At 35.3% G+C, this 26,973-nt stretch overlaps 1 protein-coding gene across 1 annotated transcript in view; it reads right to left on the reverse strand.

The window, feature by feature from the left end:
• The window catches only part of EYS (eyes shut homolog), a 685,229-nt gene that overhangs the window by 136,473 nt on the left and 521,783 nt on the right, over positions 1-26,973 (reverse strand). Inside the window, exon 37 of the mRNA XM_057369428.1 lies at positions 3,296-3,460. Coding sequence (XP_057225411.1) covers positions 3,296-3,460 — 165 coding nt within the window. The remainder of the gene's footprint in view (positions 1-3,295; positions 3,461-26,973) is intronic.

Here is a 26,973-nt window from a genome sequence, read left to right on the forward strand (position 1 = left end):
AAAAAAAAAAAAAAAAAAAAAGACAAATAGAGATTTTTTTTCTTTGTGAATACGTGAAGCTTATTGTAACTTTAATTATGAAACCATTGCTAACATGCCTATATTAACAGAATATGAGAATGCTGGGAACATTAACCCTTAGAAGTGTAGGGTTCTTGYACCTGGTGAGTGCAGTAGCCTCAAGCTGACTTTCTGCTGAGAGTTCATTCCTCAGATGTTTGATGGTAACACAGCTTCAAAAAAGCAGGAGTGGGAGCAGGACTGGTATTAATATTAAAAAGGGAACAGATGACAACAGCAGCTTCTCTTTTGCAGTCGTTAGAAGGGAAAAAGAAAGACGGAGAAGGGACAAAAAAATGGGGCTGAGGGAATACAGAGGGAGCATGTGAACTCACAAGAGATATTTGTCTGACAGAAGAACTTGKTGACTGCATACAGAAATAATTTTAAAATTCTGAATTATCTGTATAGGTACATGGTGTTCATTCATAAAACACTGGAGAGATTTTTGTTAAAAGTTTRTATAATATTTTATTTCACATTCATGTAAAACTAAATAAGAATATTGACATGGATGATCATAACAAATATTTGTAATATTTGGAAAGGAATCTAATTATCACGGAGATACATGATAAAATAAGAAAGAGTAAAAACAAGGAAAAGAAATTGGTTGTATAGAAAGAGGGGCAAAGTAGAAATGTAAAGCAAAGATGTATCTAATTTTAAACTCAATATCAGCATTCTACAAGGTATTCAGTCATTCATTGCTTTCTGTGTCTGTGTTCCACAGCCAGACAGAGTTCTAACTTTTATTTATTTATTTTTTTTAACTTAACAGGAACCTAACCTTAATAGAAAACCTACTGATCACTGAAAGAGTGGAATATTGCAAATCAGTTAAAATCCCATGTTAGGGTARCAATAACAATGAGAATTGCAAATATGATGTGATACTGGGAACCTATGAAGAAAMAGTGAGTAAAACAACTGCCCGAAAACATCAAAAAATTATCCTGAGTTCCTGGAGCTACCCCARCTCAATGTTAGGGTGAGAGCTGAATTCATGGCACTCATCCTGACCCATCCTTCTTCCTTGTTTTTGGGTGCAGGAAAGGACAAGRAGTGAGCTGTGACACAGTCCATGGGGGTCTCTGATATGGGTAATTGGAAAGCCAAAAACTGCATGGTTSCCCCCAATGTCATTCTATCTCTCCAGAAACTGGAAAGATAAATGTTCTAAAAAATGTGAAGTTTTCAAATAGTGCTGTAGCAAAATCTCTGCAAACACCTGAAAAATACCATATTAACAATTTTCCATAGACAGTATGAACTAATAGCTGAACAGGTTATTAGGTTTCAACATCAAATTAGATTAGATGAAGGATGTCTACATTTTCTAGAAAAGAAAACACATGGAGTCATAGAATCATAGATAAGTTTGGGTTGATCATCTAGTTAACCCCTTGCAATGAGCAGGGACATCTTTGATTAGATCAGYTTGCTCAGAGCCTTCTCAAACCTGACCTTGGGTGATTCCAAGGATGAGGAATCTACCACCTCTCTGAGCAAGATATTTCAGTGCCTTACTCCCTTCATTCTAAAGAATTTCTTCTTTATATCTAGTCTACATCTACATTCTTTTAGTTTCAAGACATTACCCCGTGTCCTATTGCAATAGGCCTTGCTAAAATGTTTGGTCTTATATTTCTTAGAAGCCTCCTTTAACGACTGGAACGTGATCTCTCCAGAGCCTTCTCTTCTCCAGGCTGAAAAACCTCAATTCCTTTAGCTTCAGAAAACACCACTTCCTTCTGAGTACAGCAGAGAATCTTCCATTTTTTTTTTTTTTTTTTTTTTTTTTTTGTTTTTTTTTTTTTTTTTTTTTTTTTTTTTTTTTTTTTAGTTATGTTTACTCAGGGCTTACGTGTGATTTTCTTTAACTTTGGCTGAAGCTAAATTACTTTGCAGTGATGAAGCAAACAAAATCACTAAATGCCAAATATATTCAAAGTACTTTGAGTGACCGTCCTTGAATTCTACTTCAAGGGCAAATAACTCCTCTTGAAATTGAAATGACGAACAAATATAAAACACTTAAATGTAAAGAGCTGCCACATCACCACTTATCCATGATTCTTAGCAAATTTTGCAGCACTAGCTTAGGCAGCTGTAGCAACAGCCCAGATATAACATTCAAGGATTTGAGATGCTATTTTAAAAAGCAGTAAACATAAATTTTCAATTTGGGGCCAGAGTGTTTCACATCTAAATAAAGTGTAGTGCAGATAATAATAAAAGGCAWAACTAAATAATGCCATGAAGCTTATATTACTTTTAACCCTGGCTTATAACATGTACATAGTTCAAGTGAATTCACATATATTACTACCAGATTAATATAAATGCAACAAAAATTATTCAAAATTATTATATCAACAAGATTCCTTTGTGTAGAAAAGCTCTAAGGAGCTGCAGTGAACTGAAAATGCTCCTAATGATTTTGTCTTTGTAGAATAAATGTATCAAATAAACATATTTTTCTATCTCTTCTTGGGTTTGGGAAGAAATCACCTCACTTTCCATGTTTTCCATTTGCAAGAAATTGGAAGATAAAATATATAATGAATACTCAACTGGCAGGGAAGTCTATTTTTTCTTGCTGACTAGTGGAAAGTGTACTTCTGTCTCAGAAGTTTATGCCATATATTGAGGAATGAAATATGCAGGCAAGAAGCAACTTTTTAATGTAGTATTAACAGGCATACATCCAAGTCTGCAAGCATGCTCTCTGGGGATCACAAAAGAATTCTCTGAAGTGTGAAATCACAGTAAGTAATTCAAAATATGGCAAAATTGCAGAGCATAAGAGAGTTCTATAAATCATGAATTTGGAACCAAGATCACAATTATAAAAAGCAAGACTAAACCCGACTATGGACAAGCTGTTTCTCTATAAAAAGTTGTTCAAAACTTCTTCAATATTTGTATTTCAGAGCTGCAACACTTACAACTAAAGTCATCTGCTTACTATGTTCTTTCTTGCCAGGAAGCAGCATTTTCTGTTGTAAGTTATGTTTTGCTCAATGAGTCATAAATTAAAGAACTTTCCAGAGGAACACAAGGAACAATGGTTTGAATTTTATAATGCAGCATGCATTAGAATACCAAAAGGCTTCTACTGCATTTTAATGACTCATTTTGCTGTTGAAGAGGAAATGCCAGCTAACTAAAGTTAATAAGGACCTGAAGGAGCTAAAGCTGATACTTAGCTTCAAGYATCTTTGGTACTCACTGTAAAGAATTGTGCCATTTAGAGCAGTTGTTTTCACTGTCAAGTACAGAGTCGTCAGATTGCTTGTTTCCKGCCCAGATGCAGTCCTGGTCTCAGATACAGATGTCAGAGAAGGTAGTTCCAAATAAGAATTTCCAGTGAAGGATGGAAAAAACAGTGCTGTGTCTGAAATKAAAAACAAAGGGCTAACTTTATTCATTTATGACAAAATAAAGTAACACAAAGCAATATAATCAGTGAAGCACATTAAAAAAWYCAWTTTTTGGCATACCTGTGAATAKCATCATCAACTATACTGTCTRCTGAGCATGCACATAAGTTTATTTMATTTCAAACATTCAAATCAAACATGCAAAAAATGAAAAAGTTGTAGCATCTGCCTATTATCAGGAGTGAAAAGACCATTAGGAGGGACTACTGCTAGAAGATGCAAGTTCAAAAGATTGTCATAAATTTTCATATTTACAGATTTCTCAGTGCAGAACCTTTTCCTATCACTGTGAAGTACTTTTCATTTTTATTTCTAGCCAAGAAAMCCAGTTTTTCWTCATTTTCAGGATACTCAGATTTGSTGGGTTTGAACTTATAAAAAGGATGGCAGTATATGCATTTTTTCACTACACTAATCTGGAAATGAATAATTGCTAAGAGAGAATTTTTAAGTGTGAAGGCTTAACATTTGCAAAGTTTATTGCATTAATTACTTTAGTCATTATGGTTTTGGCTTTTTTTTTACCCTGTAGAAATTATAATAATATCATTAATGCAAGAAAAAAATAGACTAAAACTAATTGMGGTTAGGCAGATATGTTCCTGGTGCCTTAAGTATCCTATTTAAGCAATACACCTTGAAGATTGCCCAGATTCATCACCAACCAGCAACATGAATAAGGAACAAGGAACAAGAAAAATATTTTGAGTTCAGGTAATATTTTTGCAAAGAAATTTTTAGTTTAATGAACCAAAACTATACAATGGGTTTGTAACTAATGATTATATATAGGCATGACTAGTACACGATTTCTTTTTTTTTWAATTTGTATTAATTTTAAGTTTTTTGTTTGTTTGGGAATCTGACCACTGTGTATCCTCTACTGTTTTTATTAAGAAGAAAGAACAAAAGGCCTAGTTAAACAAGCACATGTTGAAGGACAGTCATTAAAAAAACCCCACACCCTGACAGAAAAAGAAAGGCAGAATGGAAAGCCATTAGTTGTTATGACTCTAAATCACAGGTCTGGAAAATTCAGGATTGTGGAGAAAGGGGAAAAAGCTATGGAAAAAGGTCAGTAGCATTGCAAATCAGAAGCAGACCTACATGATTATAAGGGTGCTGCTTGTCTAATTAAATTCCTGCTTTGAAGAGAAACAGTACCAGGAGATCTAGCAGTGCAGTGCAGGGCCACAGACATGATTAAGGGGCGAGTCCTCTTTCATGTGAGGAGAGGCTGAGAGAGTCAGAACTCCTAATGCTGCAGAAGAGAAAGATCTTATCAATGGGTGGATCTTATCAATRTCTATAAATACAYGGGAATGGAGAAGAGGGAGCCAAACTCTATCAGCAGTGCTTTTGGAAGGCAATGGACACAAATCAAAACCCAAGAAATTACACCTGAGTACATGAAAACACTTTCTCACTGTAAGGATGGTCAAACATTGATATAGGTTACACAGAGAGATTTATCAARTCTCGATCTTTGGAGATTTTCAAAACTTGACTGGGCTTGGCTGTGAGAAACCCGCTATAAGTGATCCTTCTCTGCTTGAGCAGGCAGTTGAACTTGATGGTCTCAAGACAATGGTCCCTTCCAACCTCAGGATCAGTGATTCTGATATTTCTTCACAGAGAGGCTCTGTGCAGTCAACCTTAACTCTTATTAAAGTGCAGTGCCTCAGTGTAGTTCAGTACTCACCGTACGGTGGTACACTGAGCAATTAAAGCTATTAAAAGGTCTTTTATTAGGCAGCTTAAAAAAACAAACTAGTTGACTCAGAGATTAACTGTCCACAATTTAAGTTAAAATTAATCTGTGAAGTTTCTTTCCGCTAGGTGAAGGGAAGAGAAAGAAGAATGAGGAGGTGAAGGGGAGCATGTGATATCTGGACAATCTTTAAAGGAAGGACAATGTTATCAGTCCTTCAGGAAGGATAGCTCCCTTCAAAGTCGAGAGTTCCCATAAAGACTCAAAACTTTCCAGGGAGCTTAGCACCTTGCATCCAGAAGTATTTGCATTAATATAGGCAAAACTACTGAGAAAAACATTTTCCAATGCWGTGCCTACACCTTCACTGCTGTGCCCAAAGCAGTTGAGGCCTCCATCACCAGTGCTGCGAAGTCCTCTCTGAAATCATGGAAGAGACACAACAAATACAGAAACTGCATCAGAAGCAAATGCATACCTGGCCAAAAAAGCCATCCAGAAAGGCCAAGATGCACAGCACATCCTCTTCCCTGTGGTGTGCAGGCTGCTGCCCTGCTGATCCTTGACAGTCATTTTCTGCCCCAAAGCTGCACAAAGCTGCAATCKGCTGCAAGTCTATAACATCAGTAAAGGTCACTGAGGGCACAGGGATTTGTCCTCTGCCTGGATGAAGGGCTAAGTGGGAGAACCAGGATTGAGTCTGTTGTAATAAGAACCTAAAATCTGTGTCTGTGATAAAGTACACAGATCAAATACAATGGGCAAAGCTGCTAGTCTGGACTAAATATTTCCATTTCACTCCTTCTATTAAACTACTAATTAGCAAAAATTAAAGTCCCATGCAGCACTGAGCATAACTGCACACTGGTAAGATCCATGAATCAGAGCCAAAGAAGGGTATATGCTGAATGACAATAAGCTAATTCTCTATGACAGTTTGTGTGTATTCTATTCCTGCTTTCTAGCAATATTTACAGATCTTCATATTTTAAGATGGYTGCCACCAATAAAATATTTTGTATTTAATTAATTTCACGGGACAGGCTAACAAGAAGAAATAGTTACTTTATTCTGCCCTGGGTCCCCTCTCTGATACTGCTGGCTTTGTCCATAACAAGAAAGGATTGTTCTCCACTGGGGCAGTGTTTCCAAAGTGAGTGGAATGCATGCACCCTAAGGGGTTCTCAAAACAATTAACTAGGATACAGGAAGAAATTAAAACTTTCAAATATTTTAAGAGTGGAAAAGGAGATTACAAATAATTCAAGAGAAAAAAAAAATGTAACAGGGACTACAGTTGAGTCTGAATTACCTGACAAACACACTGCTAAGAATGACACTTTAACATTTCAGCTGAAGACTCAAATTTTCYATGGAAATAAATAGGCTATCTGGGATATTTTGTACTACAGTTCTCACAGTAACACATAGTACAACAAGAAAATGTTGAGAAACACTGACAAATTTGTATTATGTCTCTACTTAACTTTGTCTTAGTCAGAAAAWAAAGAGGAATAAGGGGAAGAATATAGTTTTCCACTGCTACTAAAATGGAATCAATCTGTTTCTTCTCCTACCTCTATTTTTCCCTKTGTATTCTTTTTATAACAAGTTTGGCTTAGCACTGAATTTTATTAAATTCTGTGAATTCTATTTCAAATAGATTTTTCAGTCTTGAAGATGGTAAGGCTCATCAACCTCCTTCACTACCAGCCATCACTAAATAAATTCAATTGAGAGCTAAGAAAGACTTTTAACATCACAAAACCCTATAAAAASAAGAAATGCATTCATCTTCTGGTGTGAAAGATCAGACCAAACCTCTGAATAAGCTTGTCTACAACCTACAGGGTACAYAATCACTTCATTGAATGTCCTTAGTCCTCTTTAATAATGAAAACTAATTGGTAATCCTAGGATGTGATCATCCTTATCCARTCATGACCCAAACCCACCTATTTCTCTCTGCTATAAAAGGACTTGAGGGTCAATTTTTTAGCTTTAAACATGTACACCAGCAATATCTGAAGGCAGATGAACMATTCTCATTCTTGTTGCTTGTGCATCAGATGTAGGTGGTTTGAAGCAGGCTTTTCTTTAGGCAAAACCAAATTAGTACAGTAGTTGTGAGTTGAAATGTTAGAGATGTGAACTGAACAAGATGTCAGAATATTTAGTCATGGGCTTAAACTCTGAATTTGCTGTTTTTACCTTTCAATTACAGTGGTAAATATCCTCTGAAATGTATGGACAGATCCTGTGCTTGTTCTTCTTTTYCATCACTCAGAGAATATAATAATAGCACAGGTGATAAAATCTGAGTTGAGCAGTGCAGCAAACCTTTTCCATATTATCGAGAATGGRGGTGTTCCCAGCAGGCAGAAAGTCAGTTAAGCAGCAATATCAAGGGACATTATGAATACATGATCTGCTCTCTCCATCTCATGATCACAGAATATCCCAGGCAACCAAATTTAACCACCTGAGAGTAATGCATTCTTTTATCTCATGTTCGTGGCGTGAASAAAATCAAAGTGAAATAAATATGATTCAGGAAATTCCTAGGGGTTATGTCTGGGATGTGAAATCTGACTTGGGTGWTTCATAAAGCATCACACACACCTACAGCAGTACAGAAATACAGTAACCATTTTCTACGAAATAATTGATTAGCTGAGTTCAGCTGTTTCAAGACAATAAAATATGAAACAAAATAAATCTCACTCTTGCTGCTTTCATTCGTCTCAATGCACAAAAGCCTTCTTCCTGCTGTAACTGAACTCCTACCTCACAAAGTAAAAAATCCTTACAAAATAAAATGCACAAGTCTTCCTTTATCAGACCAGTCTAGTGTCTTGATAATCCTCTCTGCTGTCAACTKGGAGGTCTGAAATCACATCACTGATTTAATCTCTTACTTTGTAGATTGCTAGAGCCTTTGAATGGCAGAAAGACATTGCATTTAATTGTTAAGACCCAAGACGAAACACTGAGAGGCAATGGGTCCAATAATTAATCCTTAAAAGYGGGACATCGATTCATTTTCATAAAGGAAACTGCCCTACAAGTGGAGTAGTAACAGAAAAAAAAAGACCTAAAAATAATAATAAAAAAATGAAGCAGAAGATGCCCGGCCAACATGCATCTGCAAAGGCACAATGAAACACAGAACAGAAGCAGGATGATCAAAGGGATGGCGTGACAGGCCTGTTCAACATGCACAGGAGAACAGGAGTAAGAAATGGCAGCTCCATGTCTTGGAATGCAGAAACTAGGGTCACTCASTTACTCAGTTACTGTTGCTATCCGGTCACAGGCTTTAAGAACAAAAGAAAATTCTTATTAACTTTTTGCGGAATGTTTGGGGTAATTTATTGCCAAAAGATATTATGTGGGTCAAAAGTATATTAAAAAATAATGAAAAATTAAGAACAATACAGGGAAACTAATCCACCACAATAGCAAGTATAATGGAACCACAGGTCAGGAAATCCTAGTCTCGTTGATTGGTGGCAGCTGAAGTAATGCACTTGGGGGAAATCTCAGTTGTCCTGTTTTATATATTCTTTTCTAAGAGYGACTATTGTTTCTCTGAGACAGGATATTGAACTAGATGTCCTCCTGGCCTGATCTGGCTTGTGATTTTTGTGTGACTTGTTCTGCTCTGTGTATCACCACTGAGATGGCATGACAAAAACTAAAAGAGATGCAGACTATTTAACACAAAGGAAATTAATGATTCCATAGATATCTGAAGAATATAGCAATTGCCATYACCTAATGTTTAGAGTTACAGTCCTCATTTGACAGCTGCATTGCAATAAGCAGATTAACCCAATGTCTGTTATTAGATTTATTTAAAGAAAAACATCTTTGATAGTTTTATCATTCCGTAAATACTAAGAAGTTGAAGAGTTAGCTGCATGTCTGACAAATCAAGATGATACTAAAACAATTTGATGTTAATATGCTTTGTAAGAAAAGAAAACCACAAAAAGAAGAAAAAATATTTTCAAATTTTTATTTTGTAGCCCTCAATATTCTTCTTTCAGTCTCACATTTTAGGAAGGAAGGATCACTTCCTTCCCCCCCCCCCCCCCCCCCCCCCCCAGTATGTTGAACATCAGCAAAATCATTACTGCATTTGTTTACAGCAAATGAGAATTCAGCCAGCTCCTCTATGTGTGAAAGTACGAAAATGTTTCAGAACAAGAAGAAGGTTATTCAGCTCATGGGCAAAAAACATTCTAAACTCTGCAGACAAGATGTGGTGTGTAATTATTAAGTTCTGTTATTTTTTCTGGATGTTGCACAGACATGTAAAATCTAAATGTGTCAGCAAGTACAACAGACTGACATGAAAAAGGAAAAAGGAAAATTTTTCATTCATATTCAGCTCAAGATTTTGAGAAAATAGAAATGACACGTCAACAGAAAGACAAAAAATAGTGAAGATGTTTGGTGTTGAAAAAATCCCAAACAATCTTGTTATTGTTAGCTCAAATCCACAAACAGAATTAGTGTCTTACTGCCTATCTTTTGACAGTTTTACAAACAACACAGTGATTTGTCTTTTCTGTTTGATTAGCTTCATCTCCAAAATGTATTACTTTTCTCCTAAGTGCACTGGATTTTTAAGCGGAAAGAATGTTCCTAATTGATACTTGTACCTAATCAGATATATTTTACCACCTGCATTTAAAATGATGCATAAGTGCTTCTCTTTTCCTGAATTTGACATAGAGGAAATTGGGAAGCTATTATCTAATATTTTTTCAAGCTCAACATATTTGACAGGAAATATGATCTTCCTGCAAAAACATCAGAGTTTTATCTATTTTTAAAAAGCACCCCATCTAGGAGGGAAATGAAGGTCCTTTATATCTTAATTTATATATTTCCATCTTTCCCAATTACAGGAAAAAATCTAAGACAGACTTTTAATATGAAACCATAATTTAAACTGGAGTTGTCATATTGCACTACTATATTTGATGTTGAAGTGCTGGGTGCTTTGAAGGTCGCTGTGACATATTATGGCAAAATTTAATGAGGCAAGACTTGTAAAAATCTTTTGAAGTTTCCTCATTAATATATTTGTTCTGTAAAACATCACAGAAGATCTACTTGAACATGAGCTTTCACAGTTTTGATTCACATCTAATGAACTGGTAAAAGAAGCAAATGAAATAAAGTATTGCTTTTCAGTGGTAAAAGAGGTAGCTGTCATAATATGTTTGAAAACTCATACTTTTCACAACAAGTTGATGTACTAGAGATCATACATTACTCACTGTAATGAGAACTGTTTGGTTTCATAAATGAATGGGTCAAATAACTTGATTTTCTGTTGGTTCGCAGTGAATCTCAGCTAAATGTGAACATATTTCATTTGTATGTTTGTAATTCTTATGTTTATCAAAATTCCAAGGCCATTTTTTGGTTTGTTTTATGGGGTATCAATGTGTTTTCAGTCAYTTTAATTTTATCTCTGCCATCTAAGTTTAATTTTATTCTCTGCAATGGWGCTTGAACACATAAACTAACATTCYCATCCCAAAGGATCTTAGAAATACTCGACGAGTAATTGGCTATAAAAGTTTAATTTGGAAAAATATTCAGATTTTTTCAGTGTGTGTCGTATTTAGTCAGTTGAAGAGGAATTTTCCATCTGGATAACATTGCAGATTAATGTGTCATGTGGTTGGCACCAGATATTAGATGATCAATATTAAAAGTGAAATGCAAGCTGTAGTTTTTTTAGAACACTAAATTTAATGTGTTCATATAAATAACACAGTTTATGTATTGCTACATTGTGTATGCAGCRTACTTTTATTACTTTCCTGGAGATTTTGATGAGATTTTGATGGGMCTTTCCTATTATTATTTTGCTATATAGGTACATAATTTACAGAATTGTGTAAATCTAATTTGAGTTCTAATCTTAACTTGTTTTCACAAATTCAGGGTGCAAAAAATTAGCAATAGGAAAGCAATTTCTTCTCCATCTCTTAATTATATTAACACCTTCTTATGGCTTCTTTTGGAAATCATGTAGCTAACTCAAGGGTTTGGTGGAAAAAAACTCCAAAAAATAACAGGCAAAGAAGAATATTTAAAGGTTAAAATTATTAATAAATTAAGTTAGTATCTGCAAATGAATTAAAAAACCAGATATTTTGACTCTGTTTGCCCTCTCCTTTGAGGATGCAGAAAACAGTAGTTTTTTGCCTCCAGTTTTGCTAATGTAATTTATTTATTTTTAGCCTAAATTGCAAAAATATAAATTGGAGAACTCTCTATGAGACATCCTACCGATTCCTTTCCATTATTCCCTAACATTTACCACTGTTAYATTAGTTAGGAATTACAAAGCTAAAAACACCATTTACATATCATGATCACTTTAGACATTTACACTAGACCGTATCTAATGATGGTCTTAGAAAAGTATTTTCCAATTGATTTTTAATATATTCCCTGTGCTAATATTTAACAACAACAAAACAATAATAACAAATCTGAATTGCAATAACTTTGGTTGTTATCTTGGCAATTACAAGACAACAACATTTGGGGGAAGCATGTTCAGTTTCAAATATTCATGTTTGCTTAATCCCAAAAGCAGTAATTTCAAAGAATTTTAATTGGGCTCAGCRTTGTAGGCACACAAACTAGTTCAGTCACATGAAATTGCAAAAGAATATTACAATCAAGTAAGCAAATTTATCTGGATTAAACTAATGAGGTAGCCAATTGAAAAGGCATAAAGTCTTGCATAATTCTTAATTTTTTAGCAGCCTTGTTCAGCCAAGTTTTAAAAAACAATGCTCTCTGACATCTTAGGTTTTATCTTGGCTATAGTCTTTAACTGTAGTACCCTCACTCTCCTACTTCCAAAACATAATTAAAGTGCCAAATGAGATAGATGTTCAGTTTTAAAGCTTTCATTCCATCTGCTTGCTCTTCTTCCACTTAATTGACATTAAAGTGTTAGCAAACCTTTACTGTAGGTGTAGAAAAAAAGAGAGCAACTGTTTGATACACCTGCACATTGCCTCGCCTGTGCCAGCTCTGGCATGGATTATTGGACAGGGCTTTGAGTGCCCTGATCTACCTAAAGATGTCCCTGCTCTTTTTAGGGAGGCTTTTAAAGGACTCTTACAACCAAACAACTCTGTGATTCTATGATTTTATTAAAGCAGTAGTGACTGAGCAGTAGACAAGACACTAACTGCCTTGCCATAGCAGCTGCCTCTTGGGTCACATTAAATCCTTTCTGAGAAGGAAGAAACGTGGAGAAGACTGCTTTCCCAAGTAGCATCTCCAATTTGAGACATAGGAAGCCTTAGCACAGCATTCCCAACCCCTTTTTTTCTCCCTTTCCATTCTGCTTGACCAAAATCACTTGCCTAAATTGAATCCTAAAGGTAATAAAAGGAAAGAAGAAAGAAACCCTTCCTGAACAGATCTCTTTTGCAGTCTTTTTTTTTCTTTGTATTGTGGATCTGACTTTTGGCTATACAGAGTTACTTAGTGCTTTATATTCCATGAAGGATAATTTTAGACAAGGATTTCTTTCATGTTTTGGGGTTCTGTCTGAAAGAGCAGGAAAACWGCGCTTCAGGGAACCTGAAAAGTGGTTACTCCAGACAAAATACCATTTCAAAATCACTTCTGGTACTTTTTTCCCACTTGCTACAAAATATCACATGCCTGTTGATTTCATCACATACCATAATCTTCCTTTTGTTTAACTGTACAGAAACAGATTTTAGCACTAGTATTACCATCATTGCATTGGTGTAACTAGAACTACTCAGGCAGATCACTGAAATGAAATTAATAGCAAGGTGGTCAGTGAAAGGACAGAGATWATTTTATCCTATAGAAAAGTATGTCCATACAAAATATTTCCTTTTCTCTGTGGCTTACTGCAGATTTAAARCACATTAGTTTCAAGATAAGCAAAACTTCTGCTTGATAACAATTCAAATCCAGGTGTCCAAGCTACAACATCAGAATATAGTTTGGAAAATGTGCTAAGTGAAATGACACAAATGATGSAAAGAAAATGACAAGTTATTTTCCAGCATTTGCCAATAGTTAAGAAACATTTYCTTGTGTACATGGATATTTCTACAAAGGATCCTGGGAGGTAAATAATCATCTCTTCAGGCAACAACAAAAATGCAGCAGTGTTTGTCAKGGACTAAGATAATCCTTGCTCCTCAACACAATGTAAAAGAGAATTTCTTAAGCAAGTTATGAAASAGCAACAGACCTCAAGTATACATAGCTCCATTATGAAAAAAAGACAGGTATTATTAAAAAATTGCTTGAGTTTTTGCTGTCATTTTAGCAATTTTTGAGCAAAGGAATTCATCTTGTAGTATCTCATTTTCAATGAAATATCTATTTTCAGATAGTACGTTGCATTCGCTCATAGGTCTTCAAACAACTTTCATGGATGTCAATGATTTTCTCATGTAGTGGGATGAATTTCACTTTATTTTTAGGTGGAAAAAGTGATAATTCTAGCTGTTTTCCACTACAAGACCTGTTTAACAGTTAGGTAGCAATTATATAAAAAAACCCCAGCACTGCAAAGCTGATACTGAACTGATACTGAACTGCTCCATTTAAGATTTTAATTTAATATAAAATCAGGAYAGTCTTCCCTGCAACTTGCTAATGAAAAGGAAGGGTGATAAGTAATCATTCTTTTATAAAATTTGGGAAATTATATAAATTTTGGAAGTGYGGCCAAAGTAAACAAAGTATGCATTTGAAATATGTATACTTTCTGCTGCATTGYTAAATACTCTTCCTCACATTAGTACAAATGTCTGTGGATGGTCTGAGAAAAAGTTCCATCATAACAGGCACACTGCTGCTGGAAAAAAATTACAGATGAACTCCTAGGAMAGAAACATGGTTTAGGTAGGAGATGCTTAAGTACTGATTTACACCATTGGAAGGAATCATACCCTCACCTAGAAGGATAACTGAACTACCAAAAGAAAAGGAGAAATAACAATTACATTTAAAACATGACTTTGTAAATGTCCTTGGACAGACTTAGGCTTTCATCCTTTACCCCTGTCCTGAAAAGTGACCTACACTGGGCTGTCCAACTGTTTCCCCCATAACCCAACACAGAACAGGAAGAATTTGGAGTCTGTGCTGTCCACTAGGTCAGAGTTCCAAACTCCTTCCTTAGCATCCAGAAACCTTCATATTCTGATGGTAATAATCTCAAAGTGTTAGGTCCCAGTAACCATCCTTTTTTTTTTTTTTTTTTTTTTTTTTTTTTTTTTTTTTTTTTTTTTAATTGCTCCAAATTTAAATTAAAAGAAGAAATCAAACTCCTATTTTTCTTTTTTTTCCATAGCTGAAGAATTATTTCTCCAGTAAAGCTTAAAAACTATCAATGGAACACATTGTGGAAGCATCAAGATTTTTTACTTGTAGTTATGTTACTCTCCTTTATTTAGTACTTTGTCACACTGCACATTTTCATATATGCTCCTTCCAGAAGAAAATAGAACAGTCTGCCTTTTGTTTCATTTTTGTCTTATAAAGGAAATTTTCAGGCCAATAAGTTTAGACAGGAAACACAGGCATAAATCCATCCAGTACCTTCCAGYGTTAAAAACAGGATGGAACTGACCAACACAATTTATAATAAATATACTAACTTATGTCCCATATTTAAAAATAAATATTTTAGCAGTTCATAGTCATAAATTATTTCATTAGCAAAACTTTCTGATAGGCAACTTTTCAAGGATCTCTGGTGAGATTTTTTCAATCGAATGCATTTGTGTTTTATGGACATTTTAAAATTCAATCYTATAATATGGTATCAAATAGCATTAAAAAAAATGACACTGTAATCAGACCCAGAAATTTTGAGTCCAGAACCATTTTGTAGATGTGATCCAGAGAAATAAAAGTAATGAAAATATGGGGGAAGAAACCTAGCCCAGAGACAAATATTTTCTACTCTTGGGTGTAAAAGGTGTATGGAAACATCTCTCAAGTGTGAGTAGGAAAAAAAAAAAAAAAAAAAAAAAAAAAAAAGAAAAGAGAAAATTGTTTCACTTCAGTGAACTGCTTAGATGACAGTCAAATGGATATGTTAAAAGTATAAATCATATTTTATAAATTTACTCTTCACTTCATATGACCCTATGGAACTGYAGTTCAAAACAGAAAATATCAGGATATTGTACCAAGAATCCACATCACTTCAAGGACTCAGAGAATTAATTTCTGGTTACAAGTGAGTGGAGCAATGGTCTGCTTGAAGCTGTTAAAAAYTACAGAGTTTACTTGTTCTGAGACTTTGTGTTCTGCTTTTTCTCCAGCAGAACACAAAACATATCTTTGTGATATGCAGTGTATCTGCAGCATTCAGAGCTTCTCTTCTGATTTGGATCAATACTTTGTACAATAAAACACCGTGGCACACCAGAACCCAGAGTCTCATGACAAGTAACTTTATCTTGTGCTTGACATTTGCGTGCCTACCAATTCCTGCATCTTTCTTGTCAAGCCACAAATAATAATTTCATGTCATATGTTACATCCAAATTAGAGATTATGTTCRTATATCAGATGTTGTCTTCTCCCAGAAAACTCTGAAAGGTCATTTCAAAATGAAGTTTCTGATTTTGTTGTGACAGTTAGGCAATCTCTTTCTAATAAAATCATGACAACTTGGAAGAAAAACTCCATTATAATGTTAGATATTTATTTMTTGAAAGTCAAAATAAATCCACCTGTGTATTCCTTGAAGCTGGRAAATCAGTAAGATTTCATAAAGTGAACTGAGATACAGTTTCTCAGACTGGAGAGGTGAGCATGCCTCATGCATGACTACTAACTYTTAATTATATTTTCTGAAACTACTAACTCTTTAATTTGATGTATTGGAATAAGGATACAAATGAACAAATTAATGCTTTCTTTTTAAAAGTAAGGACTTCTGATCATCCTCCTCTCCTTCCATCCAATGTGATTCCATAATATATATTCTCACCCATTCCAAGACTGAGAGATTAGTACTTCACCTCAGGTTTGATATCAGTTTTAGATTTAGCTTTGACAGTCTTTCAGTCAGCTGCCTCCTAAGGCAGGCAGAAACACATGAGGCAAGATGTTCACCGGATTATGTGATAGCAGAAATCCGAAAGCATTGGAACTAGAAAGTCTGCTGCCCTCACTAATGGAAAGCTAAAAACACTTGCAGTTTCTCAGCTGGCATATTTCTATTTCTGACCTTAGAGCTGCTGACAAACACACTATTATACAAGAGAGCTGGTCAGCATTTTTTTTACTCAAAAGCACTAATGTCTGCACTGCAACAGCCATTAATTAGCAGAAAAGGTTAGAAACTCAAATATGTCTAAGTTTAACTATGCAATATAGTATAACTGGCATATAGTAAAATAAACCTACAGTCTGATATACCGACAGGGAATTAACCAATATTTTACAGATTGTTGTATTCTGCTTTGTTCCATTTATCACTGATCTACAGCTGATACATATTAAATAACAGTTCATCTACCATTTTGCACTAAYTTAATTCTATTACCTAAGGTATTGGAGCATACTATCAAAATACAAAAAGTTTAAATTTGTTTTTGTAAAGCTAAAATTAATCAATAATCTAGAATAGAATTATYGGTTCAATGGACCAGTCTTTTGCTGCATTAATTAGAATGGCAAGAGCTACTCAATGAAATTCAGTACTTACAAAATTTTGTTTTCAGCTTTAAACCTTAGATGTTTCACAGTAAATTTCAATGATATCACTGCASTGGTTTTAGCTGGGATAGAGGCACAGATGTGTGATGCTCTCTTTTGGTCTTGAGATGAAAACAGCATTTCTCACTTGTACCTTCCAGTTCTCTTCTCCATCCCACTGGGAGAGAGGGAGCAGCTGTGTTGGATTGAGCTGCCTCCTGGGCTCCTTAAACCACAACAATGTTCTCGGAAAAACACTTTCAGGCTCTCTAGAAAGCATTGCAATGCAGATTGCTGCCATTTTTTAGAAACCAAATATTTAATAACTCTGAAATGAAGGCAAAGCTCCTGACTCAACCTTGGGTACTGGGTATAATAGCTRGAAAGTATATGTCTGCCTTGAATCCCAAGACTGAATAGTGAACTTTCAAATAAACTGCAAGATCTTAATTGACTGGCAACTGCAAGAATTTTTAAAAATGTCTGAAATATYTGAGGTAACAGAATTCAGAACAAGAATTTCTAGATTACAATTAAATGAGGCAGCACTCCCTTGACAGTCCTGTTTGTGTATCAACTGTTCTTTTCTTCCAGCAAAATCTGAAAAGTCATTTTCGAATGACAGGCTTGGCTAAGTGCAATGTGAGAGATTAAAAAGGAGGAATAGAGGAGGCAGACAATATTTCTGAGAACCAGTGCAAAAACAAAATAAATCACACTATTTTAACTGCATCACTGGTACAACCCAAGAATAGCAAGAGGTTGCACCAAGAATTTACTATATTTACTTTTTGGTCCACAAGCATAACTTGAGGTAACACTTCTAATTCTTTATCTCCAGAAATTATGAACCTGAACTGTGCAGAGAGAAGCCTCTGCCAAGCTCTGCTCTTATATGAGAAAACAGTTACAAACAATTCCTTTCTAATAGGAYATGGTACTTTAGGATAAGAAATTTTGTGTAAAGTCGTTGGCAGGGGTAAGGATTCATTTTGAGAACKACCTGCTCTACTGTAATATCAATTTTCTATAAWTTTTTCCTAATCTAGTGAGCAATTATAAAACAACTTTACAACATCACAACTCTGCCACTAATACCACACAATATCATGGTTCTCTGATACATGAGAAAACATGAAAGCAGTGAATAAAACAATACTGAAATAATATTTATTGCTAGTTTTAAATTCACATTTCGTGTCTGCCTTACTAATATCAGATAGGCTATAAATAGTCATGTAGGAAATTACTTCTTTTTCTAATCATAGATGAAAAATTGGTATTAGAGGAAAAAAACCTGAGGTTTAAATGAGCTATCATTCAGCATAGCTCAGATGCAGCTTAGAGCAGTAGCAGTGCTGATTATTCTTTTGAAAGGAACACAATCTCAAGACACACTGAAAGGGTGATAAAATCAAAATATGCTCAGAAGAACATGTCCCAGCATAAGGAACACCTGCCCTTTTAGCTTGTGGTATCTAATTATYAACAAAAGTACATTCTGCTATTTGAGCTTTCCTCTTTGAACCATATTTTACCATAAGTCACACCTCAGATATTTTCTCCCTAACAGGCTCAGTGCTGATGGATTTCATATTGGAAAATGTAATTGCTTTTCTGGGTTTTTACTACATTCATTTCGTAACAAACCTTCTAAAAAGTTCCACAATGGGTRAACTGCAGGTAAATGATCCAACACAGCTTTAATCTAATTTATCTGCTAAATCATTTTAATTAGTTTTGGACTGTCAGTTATTACTTCTATATTTTTAGGAAAAAAAAGATGAATAAAACCACTTATTTGAAAAAGAATACTCCTACGCACTTTCCTCAAATAACCTCCCACAAATTAAAAAAACGAGTAAAGAAAAAATCTCATGTCATGAATATGGCACTTCTGTTTTATAACTTGGGTGTAAGGCACACAATAACTAACATGTGTCATTTTGCAAAATGCTCTTTACCTTTATTATCTAATGTCTAGTAGAGTCAGTGAGCAGTCTTGTTTTAACTGATTTAAATTCACATTTATTTTAATGCATGCCTATAAAATCTGAAATTTGCCATTTAGCTTGTTTTTCTACAGTGATTATTTATGTCAGACRCAGCAGCATAAATCCAAAATAAAGAGTCTGCATGATGGACTGCTACCACAAAGTGTGGGCAAATGTTATCAACAATAAAAAATACCATAAAAGTAAACWTAAATCTCTTTTCATATCTTGGAACAAAAGAAGAAAAACTTTTYTCATGTATGCACAGCATGTAAATAAAAATCATTCTTTTTAAACCTCATTATATAGTGCATGTTGCTTTGTTTCTGAACAGCAAATGCTTTGAAAGTTGTTTCATGATGATTTTAAAGAACAAATTGTGTGAAATAAGTAAAACATCCTCAAAATTATATTCAAATAGAAAATGAATTTGTAAATCATGCTGGCATTGCTAAGAGCACACAGCAGTGATCTTGCTGAGAGACCATGTTGGCTTTGTCAGACTCGTTTAAAACTGTAGAAGAGGAACAAAAGAGAAAAACAATAACATGAACATAGACTGGTACCTTCCCCAGTCACCTAAGTCTTACAAACTGATATAATTGCTTTTTAATCTRTGGGGACTTTTCATGTATATTAAGAATTGTGTGGCCTCCTTATTCTTTGGCAATAAATGAATTTATCTGCTACTATGGCATACAACTCTGGCACAGAACAAAGAATGTGGTGACTAAAACTGAAACTACTGCTGTACAAATGCATTGCCTGGTCTGATTAGATTCTTGTATTTATATAAGGAGGTATCTGGAGCCAAAGCATGTTGATCCTTCTTTGCTTATGTTTATGTATCAAGGAGACAAAAAACCAAAGTCCTGATGGATCTACAACGGAAGTTAATAATTTTTTCTGTTCTCTTACAGAAGTCTTTCTTGCTGTTTTCCTAGCAAGTGTGGGAACCAGCTACTGCAGGTCATAGATTAAAGCTCTGCTAAGAAAAATCAGAAACGGGATTTCTGAATGGAATAATATGAAGCAGGGATCTGAGGTGTCAAAACTKCAGATATGATGGATCTGAGATCAGAAATATCAAGCAGGTGAGTCTGTTCTTAATGCTGAACACTCCAACCTGCACTTTCATATAGGGCAGGTACACACATGAAGAGACTCTTATAACCATCCCATGTACTTCTGTGGCTAGAAATACCCAAGCATAGGCATTATCACAATTTCTGATTGACCCAGCCTTGGCCAGGGGCACGTCTCTCTTGGAGCCTGCTGACATTGACTGTGATGGACATGGAGGAAGTTTCTGGCAGCTTCTCAAAGAAGCCACCCCTGCAGCCCCTTGTTATCAAAACCTGGCCATACAAACTCACTACATCCCATCAGCTTTGTGATTCACATACTTGAGAATTATCAGCAAAAATCCACATTCATCACAGTACCTGTACTCACATAAACAAAACTAACGAAACAAAACAAGACCAAAATTCTGCATACAAAAATMAAAATAACATMATCACAACACTGAATGAAAGWGGACAATTTGCACAAAATCMACCCCTTGTCCCTTTGGTGATGTTACTTGGATATCATGTGACTCATGCCATGTAACTTTTTAGTATCTACAATTTCCTATCAAAAAAAGTCCCACTGCTAAATTGCACTACATCATGAATACAAGAAGAATCCCGAATTATTTCAGTTAGGGTGAGGGTTTCTTTCCTCTCAGAACACAGTGTCTTTAAAAACTCAAAACAGCTCAAACTTGTCGGAAAATATGAATTCCATGAAATTGTTCTTTGGACATTCTTCATGCAGTTTTGCATTACACTTCAAGACATTATTTCCAGGACTGATTATTTTTTTCCTGAAGAACTTCATATTTATCTTCAGAATTTGAAAACTAAAAAAAAACCAATTATAGCTTTCAGCACATTTGCTGAGAATGAGAAAAAGCAACAGATTCTAGTGTTGCCAATTGCAAATTTAAAAAAAAAGTCTTGATGACTAAAAAGGCATAGGCATAGCAAAAGAAAACAAACTATCATTTCTAATGTCAAAAGAAACCAAAGACAATATCAGTGTTAAGAAACTGGTTTGTACCAGCATAAATTTACGGGGAGAGATCAAGAAGTCCTGGAGCCTCAATTATTTCTCCACAGARTTTGCCTTTTGGTGTCATGGGAGAAATTCCTGGTAAAAACCCTCATGTTCATCCAGACACACCTACTCGTTATCKCTCTATCTGTAAAAGTAATATAATTCATGGCCTAATTCATTGCCTTTTTGTTCTTCTCAAAAAAAAATTCTACCATCAAATGAAGGAATTGAAGTTTAACTAACTCATCTGAAAAAGAATATCAGAGGACATACACAGAGAGAACAAGAAGAACTTGTTAATTTGAAAATGACAGCAGGGAAATCTTTTTCTAAATGAGCTACAATTTKGGAAATAGTGGAAATGCTGACACTATATTCATGTTCACTTATGAATTAGCTTGAAATGTTACTGTTATTCAGCTGCTCATTACTGTGCCCTCAAATAAGATCTAATCATGTGAATGGTGATTCCTTTCAGTGCATTTCAGTGAACAGTAAAACATGTTAAATCATCTTACAAATGAGAGCATTGCACAATCAACTTTTATCACTGTGGATTACAATAATATCCTAAATTAGGTGAAAAATTAAACAATAGAYTTACAGTTTACCAAGTCTCTGAACACTATCTAAAATGATGCCTTTTGCTTCATGCATTCAATTTTGTGCCTCCCAAAGCTTAATAAGAATTCAGTCTTCTAGAAAGCAGAAAAGGTAAGAGTTTTAAAATTTCATACAACCCATTGAGTAAGTACTGTCTTGGGGCAGGCATGTGGAAACCATGGCTTTCTAAAGAACCAGAACACCCTTGRTAGCTTAATTAGTCCCAAATAAGAATAATGATAATAGCTCCTAACACACACTCAGCATAAGTTTCTGTGGTCTTGGTTTCCTGTTCTTAATTAATGCTTCCTGCATTAGATTATATTTTAYGTTATTATAATCTAATGACTATCATTGCTAAACTCAGGTTTTAAAGAGTTCTTACTTTCTCATGCATAAAGTATTTTGGCATGATGCTGTTCAGAATTTTTCATACAAAAATAAATAMATCTCAAATGTGATGAAGTTTGCAGTGGTTATATTTCAGGTAATYTAAATGGTACTATATTTATGTGAGTGCACTATCACATAAAATAACAGGAATAAATTGCAATGCTTTTCATTCAGGATTCAGGATTCTGTGTTTTGCAAAGAAATTTTAGTAGCATCACCTTGTGTGAGAAAGTTCTGTCATCACACAGGACACCTGCAGTGGCACCCCAGCCTCTACGGATCTGACATTGAATATAGATGCAAATTGACCACTGAAGTTTGGAACAATAAATTCTAACAGATTAATTTTATTTCCTCACCTCTACTACACACAGAGGTGGGCTAGATAGTGCATCATATTATCAGTGTGACATTATTTCACATTTACTGAGAATACATTTTCAGTTGTTCAGCACTTGTTTAAATGAAACAAACTGAAATTTTGACAATKTAAAATCTGACTCACATTCAAAAGATGTTACCAGAATTCTAGAATTTAACTGTAGAGATYGAAAGGAAAAYAAGAAAATTAACATTCACAAATTAAGTCTGGCTAGACTCAATTAGCTTTTATTTCCACGTTGTATATGAGGGAGCTGGGAAGCCGAATGAGCAACACCACACATTCATGCTTCAGGGAGGTGGAGCTCTGCTCACCACACACTCACAGCACCAAGAACTGCCCAGTCTCAAGCTTATGCACACCAATTAACCACGTAAAATGTGGCACTGTGGACATCACTGTGGCATTGTGAATTTCCAGTTATCTGCAATCTAATTTCTGATTCAGCGTCAGTACCACCCCATAACAAGTTGTACTATGAATAATTTTAAACCTATCAGTTAGCTTGGAGGCAGATTTGCCATGTGCTAGAGATAAATGCTCTAAATGTTACTGTCAGTAATTGAAGAKGATGCTGGTATTGATGGTGCACCTGTTAAAAGTGCTCTGCTCATTCAGAGAAGAAGCAGGGAACTTGGAGTTTTGCTGCATGAAACTTCAATCCTGAAAAACAGCCTGACATAGCAAAGGATAAATAAATTTTAAGAGTGATCTGTTTCTTAAATATCATCACAATTTCTTTTCTCTCCACTTTTAAAGAAATCCTCTAAGTACATCAATTTTATCATTAACAGTGAAGCCCAGCTTTCTGTCACACAAGTATATTCGCTGTGCCAGAGAAGCAGCAGTTAGGACTGGAATTAGCTGTTCAGCTTGCAGACAGACCCTGTCAAAGGCTACTGAAGATACACTTAAAACTCCTAATAGATTGTACTGTTTTTTTCTTTTTTTTTTTTTTGACCAAGATGTTTGGTCAGCTTGTGTGACAGTTGTATTAGGCTGCATTGTGCCAGCAAAATGAACTGACTACAAACAGATAACTTTCATTCCCATCAGCAGAATGAAACCTGCTTTTGTTCCTGAAGAAGTGTATATATTTTTACATAAGTAGTCTCTTTAAATTATTGACAAATCCCCTGATAACACCTAAGTATGCAAGCAGTAGAATCTGTGCTAACAAATTCTGCTTTTCTGAAGTGTTTGTCACTGCAGTAAATAAAATACACTTTATTCCACCAAAAAAAAAAAAAAAAAAAAAAAAANTGCACTATAAGGCAGAGCTGATGACACAGAACACTGAAAACAAGTGGAAATAGAATAGAATAATATGGAAAGCAAGAGACAGAATCTGGCTCTGTCATTCTGTCATTCTTTTAAAGGACATRTTTAATGGATATTTCATACATAGTTACTTCTATCACTTTGTAAATGTTCATTAGGAAATCATAGGCAAAATACACAAACAATAAAAACAATATGGCAATTTATATGTGAAATATATGCAAGTGATGACAAACACTGAAGTGCCTTATGACAGCTAGTGGATTTTGAGATGCACTCTGTGTGATTGTCTCTTTTCCTCTTGTTCAAGTGAGACACTTTTCTACATATTAACAGCAATTGAGGAAGTTGTTTTTCTGCAAAGTTTTTATGATTAAGTAATGGTAACAGAAGGCACTTCAGAAAATCAGTTACAACTTATTTCATGGTACATCATTTACAGTGAGATAAGAGGCAGTTTCTTCCTTGAGTGGAAATCTACAGCTGGTGATCTACTGCAATAAGTTCTTTTAATAGAAACTCTGTCAAAAAAATTATCTGCAAAGTGACCAAAGCAAAAGTGCACCAAGTTTTACATCATAAAAACAGGRCATTTATGGAGGGGACATTTAAAAAGATAACTGTATCATATTCCCCRAAGGATTCAAGTGAAAAAATTGCCTATGTCCAAGGCTCATTTGATGGACCTGAGTCCTGAAATAGTCAGGACCAATTTTGTCAGAATCAGCAAATCTTTCATCTGAATGATGGTATAACCTTATATATCCACATCTTACATTAGAGATTTCTTCATTAGTGATGGACCTGTGTTTTATTCCTCAACCATCTATTTCCAACTGTCCAGAACATTCTCTAAAATGTTCCTGTCTAGACAGTGAAAATTTTCAGCAAACTTTCAATATTATAATCTGTGTTCTTCTTACCTGAAAACAATTTGGAAATGYTGGTGAGAGGATGGATTCCTTTATGAAATCGCACACAGCTAGCTGACTTTGGCATATTTATAAGATGAAATGTCACAGAAACTTTATGAAAAATGGCAGAAGATTAAATTATCAATGTTTTTTATTACCTTCTTTGGAGATCTTGCCAGTAGTAATGAGACATAAAATAGCTGTAAGTTTATGGGGGATCATGAAGTTTGACATAACCAAACACAGTAKTATACTACAGTATACTACATCCACTCAATGAATATTTTTATTTCAATCCTTTGGAAATGCTGTCATTTGATGATAAAATGTTGAAAAGGCCCTGCAACAGATGACACTTGGCTGAAATAGCAGCTAAATATATTCTTATCAAATCCTGTGACAGGGACATCTCCTTAGGCAAATAGTCTAGATATCCAGAACCTGAGATATTGTTAGTGGAGAAAATTACTTTTTTCTTTCCCTTTTTTTTTTTTTTTTTTTTTTTTTTTTTTTTTTTTTTTTTTTTTTTTTTTCCTTTGCAGATATCTAGGTCTACTAGTATTGCCTCTGTAATGTTCAGACCTCTGTGGTGGCTCTGAATCATGCACCTTGTCCTGAAGAAATCATGCACCCAGCCTTCATTAAGGTAGACTTCAATAGGAGTTGAAAGAAGACTTAGGTTCCACTAAGTTACCCTTAACTTTAAAAGACAGTGTTTGAAGTTTTATGAAATATGGGTGGCCTCAATAAGCAGCTGCTCACTAATTAATCTTTATTATTATTTTTCAGAACAACACAAGATGATTGCACTGTGACTASTGCTGACATATAATAGCAGCATACTTTGAGCATGAAAATGAAAAGAAACCCCTGGAAAAAAATCACCTATTGTCTATGAAAAAACAAATGAAGACATATGAGTCTCCCATACTGATGGAGGGAACAAWGTCACAAATGCTGGAAAGAGAACAGTGATCCACAGGGTTCAAAGACTTCAGCTTTGTTTTCACTTCACTATCAAGTGAAGATTGGCACTGACAATAAGGCAAAATATCCCAGCAGCAGCTCYATCACCATGGGATAATCTAAGCCTGCTGCATTTGATAGCATGGGTTAGAGCGACAACAGATGGAAAGGGCAGAGCAACTGGGGAAAGTGATTTAAAGGTAAAGGGACACTTAAGAATTTTGCTATATGAAGTGGTGATAAAGTACTTGTAGATCTTTCATTTTGTTTTTTGTTGTAATAGAAAGTTCAATTTTTATCAGAAATGTAAGAGCTTTCTTTATGTGACCCTCAAGTATGTTCACAAYGTTCTTTACTTTTAATACTTCTGTATATCTCAAGTCTTTAAAGTGAAGRAAAAAAAAATCTTGTTTTCCTGCGTATTTGCTTCCATTTAGTGTTAGATTAAAGTAATAATGAAAAAAATTATGTTGTTTTTGCCTTAGGCTGATGTCTCAGCAGCAAAGAAATGAGGGTTCATTATAAAATTTCCTGGTTTATTATTGTTAGTGCTAAAGGAATACAAATAATGTCAATGTGAAATATATGCAGATCCCAGCTAAACAAAATCTAATGAAATACAACAATTAACACTCACATGTGAGTTTACAATTTCAGCATCATGAAACAATGGACAATTGCCMGAATAATCCTCTTAAATAAGAATAACATTCATTATAGAGTGGAAAAGCAGTGTTCCTGCTCAAGTGTTTACACTCAAGAAGAGAAGTCAGCCTTGCACATTAGGGCAGTCAGACCTGCRCCTTCAGCAATGGCCAAATGGGCTSTAACAAAACACCACTGTCTGCATAACAACCAGAGCTCAGCTTTTGGTTTGAGCTTTGAGTTTAACTCTTCAGAGGATGTGTTAAACMTTGTGGACTCTCACACAACCTATCCCGTGCCTCAGTGCTAGCGGTGACTTGGTTCTCACTGGGCTGTGGGGAATCCTCTGGAGTGAGAGGTGGGGAGTGGCCACACCGTGGCTGCCTGATGCCATCTGTCATGGGAACTTGGCTCAGTCAGAGCCAGGTATTCCCTCTGCTCCTGGGACTGACAGAAGCTCTGGTCACTGAGGGACAGAGAAYTTCGGGACTCTGCCTTGCTGGGAATGCTGCCCTGACTACTCCCACCTCCTTCCCAAACTTTATTTCCCGGACACCACCAGCACCATCACTACTGCTACCAAGGGGCATTGTGTGAGGAACCTTTACCCTGCTCTGCCTGGCTTCTCTCCCAGGCTGCTCACCAYGGGCAGGAGGCTGGGCACCCATCAGTGGTAAAGACAGATCTGCACTAGCAGCACCTCTGTGCTTGTCCT

The sequence above is a fragment of the Malurus melanocephalus genome, unplaced genomic scaffold, assembly GCF_030028575.1.
Source record: "Malurus melanocephalus ecotype Western Australia unplaced genomic scaffold, MMel_1.1 scaffold_109, whole genome shotgun sequence".
NCBI classification, from domain to species: Eukaryota; Metazoa; Chordata; class Aves; order Passeriformes; family Maluridae; genus Malurus; species Malurus melanocephalus.